Source organism: Tenrec ecaudatus, chromosome 2 (genome assembly GCF_050624435.1).
Source record: "Tenrec ecaudatus isolate mTenEca1 chromosome 2, mTenEca1.hap1, whole genome shotgun sequence".
In the NCBI taxonomy this organism is placed as follows: Eukaryota; Metazoa; Chordata; class Mammalia; order Afrosoricida; family Tenrecidae; genus Tenrec; species Tenrec ecaudatus.
The window spans coordinates 181,449,050-181,460,566 of record NC_134531.1 but is presented as its reverse complement, the minus strand read 5'-3'; the positions used below and the strand labels follow the sequence as shown (position 1 = coordinate 181,460,566).

The 11,517-nt window shown below is 47.4% G+C and overlaps 1 protein-coding gene and 1 pseudogene across 1 annotated transcript in view; both read right to left on the bottom strand.

Annotated features, from left to right (window-relative positions):
- Window positions 1-11,517, bottom strand: part of TENM2 (teneurin transmembrane protein 2) — a 504,145-nt gene that overhangs the window by 2,691 nt on the left and 489,937 nt on the right. The window contains exon 27 of the mRNA XM_075542722.1: window positions 1,155-1,285. Coding sequence (XP_075398837.1) covers window positions 1,155-1,285 — 131 coding nt within the window. The remainder of the gene's footprint in view (window positions 1-1,154; window positions 1,286-11,517) is intronic.
- LOC142441113 (PRELI domain-containing protein 1, mitochondrial pseudogene) lies at window positions 10,411-11,064 on the bottom strand (annotated as a pseudogene).

The following is an 11,517-nucleotide window of genomic DNA, read 5'->3' as shown; positions in this document are numbered from 1 at the left end:
GCTCCTTAAAACCCGGCCATTGAGAACGCTACGGAGCACTTTTCTGATGGACACACAGACGTGGTGGGCTGCGAGGGCAGCCGGCAGCATTGGAACCCCAACCGAGAGGCAGGGAGTGGGGCCTTGGCTGAGACATGTTCACAAGACCCTCTGGGCGATCCGTGCACACGTGGATGTGTGGGAGGCTCGAGGCTAAGAGCTACCAGCCCCATGAGCCACAGGGCACATCCCCAGATGGGGAGTCAATCACTTTGGAGCCTCGTCCTGGTTCCGCACAGGGACAAAAGCACCATTATCTCCTCGGCCTTGAGTCCTCCACTCACAAATTACAACTTATCTCAATTGGTGGTTGGGGGACAGGCTGAGATAATGGGAGAGGCTGTGTTTGGAAAGTAATGGCACTTAGATAAATGAGGGAAATGATGGCTATTCATCCACAGAGTGGTCCCCAAGGGGCAGGGCTGAGAGAACGCCATCCTCAATTACCCAGCCGCTCCTCCTTGCCTCTCTATAGTTACACAATCTGGACAATTATTCAGAGCAGCTGAGACCTTGCAGGCTTTTATCGCCCCCAGCACTGGCTTTGCAGAAGGGGCTGAGCGGGGCAGCCTCTGGAATACTGATGTCTGCCCCCACCCCGCAGTGGCCGGCCTCAGCTGCACCCGTCTGGAAACTGACCGCCCTTCAGTCATCACAGAGAGAGCCCGGCACTGATTATGTTCTCAAGACTCAATCTGTACACATTTGGGCCGTAAAATACGGAGGTTTTATGCAGGGCATAAAAATGCTCTTTAATGGGATAGAAACGGAAAACCACAGTTTTATTACGCCCCATAAAAGCCTAAAGGGTTATGATCTTGTAAGCAGTGCAGATGGTAGGTGGTTGCTGTATTTCTCGGTGCTGCTGTTAATCAACGAGTGACTCAAGAGTAGAGACAGGACAGATCATTTTTACTACAATTAAGGCATTCTTTGAGGCTGGGAAGACAGCATGGGCATTCTTTATTCCAACGAAGTCATGACCCTGCACGCAGCTTTTATACCCAGCGCTGATGTCCCCTCATCTGCTGACATGCCCTTGGCTCCAAGACAGTGCCGCTTGCAAGAGAGGACAATGACAGGGGCTTGGGCCGGGGGCAGGCATGGCTGCTTACCTGTCCATTCTCACTTGCTTGACTCTCAGACAGTTCATAGGGAGGAGGCACGAAATACATTTTGGCTCTTGGAAAACCTGGGATTATGTTGCTCAGCTGAAATCCAAACATCACAAGCCAGCTTTTCACATCTATGGTGGAAAAACAAAGGAAAGAGTTCTGAAATCAAAATGGATAGAAAGTAGGAGAGGATCTTAGAGAGAGAGAGAGAGAAAATGAATGGTGGGGTACAGGTGGGGATTCCCCCCAGGAGAGGGAGGCCAGGGCTGGAGAATGTCTCCTAGCTCCAAACACACAGATTCTTTAGGTAGGTCATTCCAGGTTTGGTCAGTAAATGACCACCATGCCCATTGTTAATGCCGGGCCTAGAGTGAGATAGGCTGTTCTTCAAATGCCCTCGCTCTGTTACCTGGGCAAGTTCCTGCAGCTCTCTTAAGTCTCTGCTTGCTCGGATGTGAGTTGAGATAATAACTCTACCTATCTCACACTGTTTGCTGTGAGGATGGAATGAGAAAATCTCCATCAAGGGCTTATACTCCTTGGCACATGCACTAGTCAATGACTCTGAACTCCTTCACTTGGCGAGCACATCAGGGCACCTACTATAGGAAGCTGCCATGCTAGAAGCAAGGGGCACTGTGAGCAACATGGTGGATAAGAGATGCTTCCCTGAGTAGGTGCTGCAGGGATGCTGGCTTATTCTGGGATTTCTAGAGCCTGGCAGGTGTGGACTGGACGGTTTCTGTCACTGGGGTCCATGTCTCCAGGCTCCTACTTACCCAGAGAGGTCATGAGGGAGCTCTGCATACTTAGGGGCCAAGACTGAGTCCCTTGATTTGGAAATACTACCTCTCTGAGCCAGGCACACATTTTTGGAGTAAAACTGCCCCTGCCCAAGGTTCTTTCCTTGGTAATCGACAGAGAACCTGGGCATCTGTACCTTCCAATCTCTGTAGCCTTACCAACACCATCTGCCTAGAGTCTACCAGGATGAATCTCATTCTATGCCTTGTTCCTGCTTATAAAAGGCACCTTATTAGAGATTGAATGTGTTGCCCAAAAAAGATATGTTGAAGTCTTAATGCCTGGTACCTGGGATTGTTTGGAAATACAGTCTTTGACATGTTAATAATTTCCTTGACATAAGGTTATACCAGAGAATGGTGGGTCTTTATCCCAATGAGTGGCATCTTATAAAAGAGAATGGGAAGAGATAAGGTGAACATACTGTATGAAGATACAACTGTAAGTCAAGGAACGCCAAGGATTGCCAAGAATCACCAGAACTTAGGGCAGAGTCTTCAGAAGGAATCCTCATGGCTGGTTCCATGGTTTGGACTTCCAGACCCCCAAAATTACAGGACAACACATTTGCTTGACTAAGTTATCAAGTTTGTCTTATTTTGTTACAGCTGCTCCAGGATACTAAGATGTACCCCAAGATCATGTCCTGAGCTGAAGTCCTTTTTCTTCTTTACCTCTCCCAATCTCCCCAAACACCTCCACAGGTCCATTTGGAATTCACATGGACCATCATGAAATCCTCATGTCATTGACCTCTTCTCTGAAGATTTGTGTCCCTTCATTGTCTTAACTGAAACCATCTCTGCCCTGAAGGCACTGCTCTGTCTGCAGTCCCTTCGAGTAGTGCCTACTGTTTCCTCCTGATGACCTATATTAACTAACTTCTTATGTAGACCCTGTGCATCCGACTCTGTAAAAAGTTTCTCACTTTTTCTTTCTCCCTTCACACAGTCCAGTGGAGCCAAAGGGGTCCTAGTGTTATGAGTTAGGTATTGAGCTGCTAACTGCAAAGTTAGTGTTTCATCATGCGCTCCCCCACCCCCACCCCAGTCATTCCATGGTAGAAAGATAAGTCTCTCTTTCTTGTAAAGATTTACAGTCTCAGAATTCCGATCTACCTATGGTCTCTGTGAGTTGGAATCTATTTGGAGGAAGTGGCGGTTTTTGGTTCTTGGACCTGGAGATTCAAGCACTTGCTGTATCAATTACTGACCCCCAGATCACTCACATGTACTTTCTGAAGCTTTGGCCTCTAGACCACTGTCATTCTATCCAACTCTGCTCCTGAATCGATTCCCAGGTATTTCCTTAAACAAGGAGTTGGTCCTTCCAACATCTTTGACCTCCCTTCCTTGGAGGCTGGTTTCCCTACTCACTTTCCTAGTCTCCCTCTGGATTTCATTGTCATCACCGATGATGGCAATCTCTCCATTACCTCAATTCCATGTAAACCACCCTTGACCACTGCCTCACCACTTTCTAGCCTACTTCTATTGCACCGTGATCACTCCAACTCTTTGACCCAGGGCTTTCTGTCACCTCCAATTTCCTTTCTCACTACTCCTGATGTCCTCGTCTAGCCTCCCTTTTATCCAGCACCAATCCTATAGCCAATCGTTATCATCATTCCCTTGTGGATACTCTCTGATTCCTTTCTATCTCTCGCTTCATCATATTTGTGTGGCAAAGTCTCAGTTTTGCTTAAATCCAAGTCTTTGCCTCTGCCACAGTTTTATACGTGCAGCCAACTGTGGCTGGAGATCAAACAACAAACAAACAAACATAACGCACTGCCTGGCATCCTACAGCCATCATGATGGGTCCCAAGTGTGGCCTCCTGCTGCCAGGCAGCCACACCGCACTGCCTTACTCATGCTTTGCTTCTTCCACTCTCCTCGATGATTATATATCTTCTCATCTTTTCCTAAACCGCCACCATCTCTCCCTCTCAGCACCCAACCGTGTTTCCCATTCTCCCGAGACAACGGATGCAGCCAGAGGAGAATTTACTGGCTCGAAACTCTTACATTTACTGGCCAACCAGCCTCTGTCCCCACCTTCCCTACCTTCTTCCGGTCATTATAGACGAGCTGTTGAAGTTCAAGCACTCCATCTGTGCAACCATTGACATGTTTTCTTGCTCACTCCAGGAGGTCTTTCTAGCAATTCATTCTCCCACATCAGCGAACACTCCCTCTCCTAATGGATCAACCCCTTCAGTATGCAGATGTGCCTCTAAGTCTCTTATGAAAACAACTCCTCTTGTCCCTATTTCTCCTTTTAGGCACCACCACGTCTCACTCTTCCTCTTGGAGAAACATACCTCAAACGTGGACTAACTCTGGACGTTCATTGTCTCCTATTCCTGTTGTCCTTTGAGGCAGGCTTTTGACTCGAGCATTCCACTAAACAGTCTGGTCAAGGCTGCACGACCTTGCAGAACGATCTCCCTGTTGCCCCTCTTAATGTCAGTCTTGATCCTCTTCTCATTTAACCTACCAGGAATATGTGACCCGTCGAACACTCCTACTTCCCCCTTTACTTGATTTTTCTGGACAACATATTCTTTGGCTGCTTCTTCTACTTCTGGTAGGCACTCCTCACCTGTTTCTTCCTCATCTCCTTGACCTCATGATGCTAGAGAATCCTGGACCCCACTCATGAGTTTTCCCTCTCCATTTACACTCATGAACTTGGTGATCTTATGCAGCCTGGTCATTTAAAAACCATTTACATGCTGAAGGCAGTCCCACAGTTTGTAGCTTGATTCCTATGTTTATAACTTCACCCTCTCCGTGAACTCTAAATGTGTACACCCAATTGCATCTTCAGCTTTAATATGTTCAAGATTGAACTTCTAATTTTCCTCCCCAAACCTGCCCTCCCTGCCCATAGTCTCTGTGGCTTTCCTCGTCTCCTTTCCATACTCTTCACATAAAAGCCATCAAAAAACCCTTTACCTTAAAAAACAAGAAACAAGAACATCCCAGCAAAGTAAAAGTCACATAACATAAAACTAGCTATTCCAGCCCCTTTAAAAATACATGCTGCAGTACCTTCCACGGCATTCACAATGTCCTGTAGCCATCTCCCCAATCTCATTCAGGACAGTGTCATCACAACAGGCCTCTCCCTGCCTCCCGCGCCCCACCCATCAGCCCTCTGTCCACTGCCATTGCCATCCGCTTGATTCTGGCTCCTAGTGCCCTGCTGGGAGGGTAGAACTGTTCCGCGGGCGTTCTGAGACTCGGCATCCTGACGGTAACACTCAGTCTCATCTCTTCCCAGCAGGGTGGCTGGGATGTTTGAACCACTGACTTGTGGGTAGCAGCTCAATGCTTAACCTAGTGGTCAGCTGAAGGTCTTCTAAAGCCCCGGGCAGCCCCTCAGCTACTTCCTATCTCTATGGACTTGCCTATTATGGGCATTTCCTATGAATCTAACCAGATAAGACTCTCCCATTGGTGTCTGGAACTTTCACTCAGTCCAACATGGAGAAGGGTTGTGTAGCCATCACCATTCTCCACGTTGGAAACTTTTCTTCCTTCTTGCGCTCATGCTGCTGTTGACTCCCCATTCCCTCTTCCTCCCACTCGGTGCCCTCTGGCAACCACTAATCCAGGTATTGTCTTCATAAACACACCCACCTCCGCTTCTCTGTACTGCAAAACATATATAGCAAGGACCCAAACCCAAGAAAGGGCGCAGTGGCAATGGCCGCATTAAGAGAGAAAGACCTCAATCTAAGAAAAAAAACATTATTAAAAATTAAAATGAATTCAAAATGGATCTAATGATAATTCCATTTGACAATGTTCTTTGTCTGACTTTAGGTCAGTTCATGATCTAGACTATGGACAGTGAGGATTCACAGGGACTCACATACGGGGACCCTACAAATGGATTTTGGCTTCTACTATAATCCACAGCATTCCGCAAACTGGGCTTTTAGATTTTAGCCACTGGTACTGTTCCTTCTTCCAGATTTGGTTCCTATTTCATACAATCCTTAGATCACGCATGCTAGTGTGTTTCTTCATGTGGACTTAGCTGACTCCTCGTTAAGATGGTTGCTTGTTTGGAAACAAGCCTGTAAGACCCCAGATGCTGTTCTTTCCAGTAGCAGGGCACCGTTTGATTTTCTCAGTGTGCTTTGCTATGGCATTCATATCTCTAGTGATCTCCTCATGAGGGTGAGCAGGGCCATGTCATAAAAACTCATTAGTCTTATATCAGACTAATATTTTCTAGGTTCATGCAGGCTGTAGTATGGACCAGGACTTCATTCCTTCTGATTGCCAACTAAGATTCCACTGTGAGGCTACAATGCACTCATCAGTTGATGGCCAGTTGGACTAGTTGGATGGAGGCTAGCTGGGTTCCAGTTTTTATGAATAACATTGCTGTGAACATTCTTGTGCACATTTTTGTTTGCATATTGGTTTATAATGATCTGCAGTCTATACCTAGGCGTATAATTGTTGGTTAATCCTTTTACTATAAACCATGTATCCAGAATCTGTCTACTTCTTGCCACTTTTCACTGCCTCTGCCCTGGTCTATCATCTCTCTCACAGACTCCCAACTAGCCTCTCTGCTTCTGCTTTTGTGCTACCAAGTCTTCATCAGCATGGCTCCAGAGAGAGCTTTACACACGGAGCAGACCCGGCCATTTTTTTGACTCAGAACATTCGGTGATTCCCCATTTCTCTCAATGAAAATGCCCAAATCCTTCTAATGGTCTGTCAAGATGCTCCTCCAGTCCCCTCTCAATCGCATCCTCCAATACTCTGCCCCCTTTTGCTGAACTTCTGCCTCTTTGCTGTCTTTTGAACACACCGAGCACACACATATTTCAGGGCCTTTATGTCTCTCTGCCTGCAATGGTCTTCCCCCAAAGCATTTTCTGGCTCTCTCAGCTTCATAGTCAAATGTCAACTCCTCCGTAAAGTCAACACTGATCGTCATATTTAAAATCTGTCCTCCATCCCTACCTTCGCTCAATCAAGTCCTTGTGTCCTACCCTATTCTTCTCCAAAACAATAATCACATTCTAATATGCACGGTCATTTACACATTTTTTCAGTTCTTTCTTTCTTTATTGTCTTTCTCCTTCAGTCAGAACATAAGATCCAAACAAGGCCTTAAGGAATTGGTTTTATTGACGGGTGCCCCTGGCACACAGTGGGGCCTCTGTAAGAAAGCATGGACGGATGAGCACTGGACACCCCTCACAAGCAGTGTACCTGACCATTGTAAGCAAGGAAGAGGGGGTGCCTCTGATGCAACCAGCTTTCTGGAGGGGTTAAGGACTGTTGGGAGGCAGGAGCCAGAGCCCGTGGTCAATACACCTTCCTTGGGCACAGCCTAGTTCCTTGGGTGATTTGGCTATTGCACACATCAGTGATAGCCCTGATAAATAAATGAAGGCTTACCTTCACTTTAAGAAGTGTGCCAATATCAAGCAGAGAGGAGCTTGGCTTTATTCCAGCAACCCCCTGTGTCTACAGAGCACCTACTGTGTGCCAGGAAGGGTCTGGGTGGCTCTTTTCCGTGGAATGAAATTCCATTTTAACAAAGAAGCATTACATCACTACCAAGGACAGAGAAGCAGAATCATGTGATGTAAACAGAAAATAGCCATGAAATTGTACGAAGGAAAACAAAGCGATGCAATTACATTAGAGCATGATCCTGCTAGCAGCCACACAGGGGTCCGAGCCCTGCTCTCTGTTAAGGAGGGAGGCTGGAAGGCTAAAGAGGGGTAAACACAGCCCAGCCGCAGGTAGAGACCTTCTCCCAGATGGGAGTGCAAGCATTAACAGAGCTTTGAAGAGGGAATAACTTACCCCTTCTGTGTTTCACTGTTCTTTAATACCTTGCTGATAAACCATAGAAAGGAGCCCTGACGGCACAGTGGTCAAAGCCCTTGACTTTAAACTAAAAGGTTAGCAGTTCAAACCCAGCTGCTTCATGGGAGAAAGACGTGGCTGTCTGCTTCTGTCAAGATGCCAGCTTGGGAACCCTGGGGAGTAGTTGGTCTCTGTCGCATAGGGTCTCTGTCCAGTCACTCTGACTCAGAACAGACTCCACAGCAATGGTACCCATGTTATGTTCGTCATACACAGCCACTTGGTCTTTTACCAGGGACACGCAAGTATCTTGATAGAGGGAATTCCAAGAAAACCAAGAGAGTTCTTTGTCTTTAGAAATTTTTTCCCATCGTGATCTTTTCCCTCCAAGGGGCTGTCCCTATCTATTCAAGATACTCTTTGTGGGAGGGGGATAGGTGTTGTGAAGCATCCCTTACTTTTTGGGACCTGAGATTTAATTACAAAGATATATATATATATATATATATGTATATATATAACTTATGACAAAACTTACAGAGCAAATTAGGTTCCTACTTGACAATTTCTACACACATCACTCAGTGACATTTGTTACATTTTTAACGAAGCATTCACATCCTCTTTAATTGCATTCTAGTTTTGCTATTTTTGTTTCTCTAGTTTCCCTGGCCTCTTATTGTCTCATTTTTCTGTAATGTGATGGTCGACTTTTGGATTTCATATACCAAAAACAAATCCACTAGTATCAAGTGGACCCCAACTCATAGCATCCCTATGCAGGGTTCCAATGCTATAACCTCATCTTTCTCCCACAGAGCAGCTGGTGGGTTTGATCTTGTGGTCAGCAGCCTAACATGGAATGAACTTCGCATACAGGGGAACACAGTACACACCGGTTATAGCCAGTATTTTGTGTACCAATTGGCTACTTGGTGAAAAGGTGACCTTGGGATAATTTCCATTCCAGGTTTAAAGGGTATCTTGGGCGATTGTCCTCTAGTCTCCACTGACCTTGGAAGTCTGGACTTGGTATGATTTTGTTTCTGACCTGCATTTCCCTCTGAATCTGTCAGGGTCTATCTGTGGTGGCAGTGGCCAGGCCCAGCCTAGTTCTTCCTCTCTCAAGGAAGGTGGGCAAGGGCTCTTATGTGTTAGTTCCTCTGTAGTGTCTTCTTAGACACGTTGCTTCTCTGAGACTTGAGATCAGGAACTATGGGAGCCTTTGCCTTGAACACGAATCTCTCATGAGGCTGATTTCTGACAGACACGTTCCTTCTCTGAGACTCGAGACCAGGAACTATGGGAGCCTTTGCCTTGAACACGAATCCCTCATGAGGCTGATTTCTGACAGACACGTTCCTTCTCTGAGACTCGAGACCAGGAACTATGGGAGCCTTTGCCTTGAACACGAATCCCTCATGAGGCTGATTTCTGACAGACGCCCCTCACCCATGAGTGAGTGTGTGGGACTATGTAGCCTCGTGTGTTGCTGTGATGTTAGAAGCGGTGCCATCCACATTTTGGGACTAGTAGGCCCATCCCTGTTGGGCAGTCTTCAGCAGAAATTTCAGACTCAGACAGTCTAGGAAGAAAAGTCTGGCAAGCTACTTCCAAAAATTAGCCAGTAAAACCCTTCTGAGATTGGAGCAGGCCATTGGCGCCTGACGGTGCTGGAAGGTGAGCCACGTAGGGGAGAAGGCACTCAGTGGGGGTTTCAGAAGGTGCGTGGAAAATGGAATAGAGAGACAGTGATTATTTTCTAGGAACCGTTTAGAGGCCCCATGTGAAGCATGTTAGCAGTTTGTACCACCAATGTAGTTGCTGGTAACTGCTGTCCAGCAGGTCCTGGACTTATAGGGTTCTCATGCTAAAAAGGGATCGGACCATTGTGACACATAACATTTTCATTGGCTGACTTTTGGAAGTTGATCACCAGGCCTTTCTTCCTAGTCTGTCTTGGTCTAGAAGTCCCATCAAAACCCATTCAGAATCATAACAGCACCCATGCCTCCACGACAGAAGGTTGGTGGCTGTGTTTGAGGCCGTTGTGGGAAATCCAATCTGGCCATTCTGCATGGAAAGTAGACGAGTCTACCACTGTACCACCAAACCCAAACCCAAACCCATTTCCACGGAGTCAGTGCTGACTCATGGCAACCTTACAGGTTAAGGTAGAACTGCCCTTGTGGGTTTCTAAGACTAATTTTTTTTAATTCAACAAGTATTTATTGAGTGCTTCTTATGTGCTAAGTATGGTTTCAGTACCTGGGACACATCAGAGAGCAAACAGATCTCTGCTCCTGTGGAGCTTACAGTCCAGTGTTCAAGACAACATCTCCTCGCCACTGTGAGCTGTGAGGGCAGGTCTGCACCTCTCTGTCTGTCCCTCAGCTGCCCACGGGGGAAATAAGCAGGCCTGGCACACACATGGGTGATATGCTTGGTATCCTGTAGTGTCAAATGGACACCCCCCCCATGCCCCCAGACAGTACAGAGGGGCTGGAAGTTGATTTTTAATTAAGAAAACATACTGCAGGCTCGTCAGGGGGGTGGAGCCAGATCGTCTGGTAATGGGCGGGGGCAGGGGGCTGGGCTGGCTACATGAACTGCTGCTGCTGCTTCTTGGCGGCTGCCTTGCTGGCCAGGTCCTTGGCCTTCTCGGTAGCTGCCAGTGCCGTCTCCTTTGCCTTTTCTGGGGCTTCCTTGGCGGTTTCAACAAGCGTCTTAGAAGGGGCCTCACCTTGCAGCTTGGCCAGGATGTATTCAAAGCCCTTCATAGTCTTGGTCACATTGCTTTTAAACCGGGCCAGACCAAATTCCTGGGCAGCTCGGGAGACACCAAACAAGTTGGAAGAGACCCACGCTTTCCGGTGGATTTCGGTCCAGTCTCTGTTGTCAGCATTGACGCAGTAAACACAGCGCTCCTCCATTACCGCGAGCCGGGCATGGTTGATGTTCCAGGTGAAGGTGGTCATGGTCTGATTCTGTGGGTCCCCAACGGAGTCTTCCAGGATGTACACCGAGTGAGCGACATTGGCAGTTAGCAGTCGCTCAGCCCAGCAGGGCATCCTGTTGGTCTTGGTCAGGAGTCGCCTGGATAGGAGCTTCTGGTCAGGGGTCACCTCCCGGTGCACGATGTCCTCTGTCAGGACATGCTTGCTCTAGGGATGCGGGAACCACTGCCAGAAGGCGGCGAACACTTGGTCCCAGGAACTCCAGAGCACGCTCTGGCCCAGGAAATACTTCACCATCGTCCCGGACAGAGAGGGCTCAGCACCCGCGCAGCATCGGCGCATGCCCGCCAGCCTCGCAGGTCAGCGACCGCCACACCCCCAAGACTAACTTAAAAATAAATCATTTTATTGGGGGCTCATACAACTCTTATTACAATCCACTATGCAAAACTAACTCTTTAGGGAGTAGAAAATCTCATTTTTCTCCCACGGAGTGGTTTGTAGTTTTGAACTGCTCATCTATGATTAGCAGTCCATCACATTACTCATGACACCACCAGGGCGCCTTCTGTACCTCCATAGCTGCTAATAAATAGCGAGCACATCCCTGCCATTGAGTAGCCTGCACTCTGTGCCAGACACCTTCTCTCTCATGAATTATTTATTGTCACAGCCCATGATGTGTGTGCTTACAGCACCACCATTTTGAGGACAAAGAAACGAAGGCTCAGAAAGGCAAAGACAGTTGTC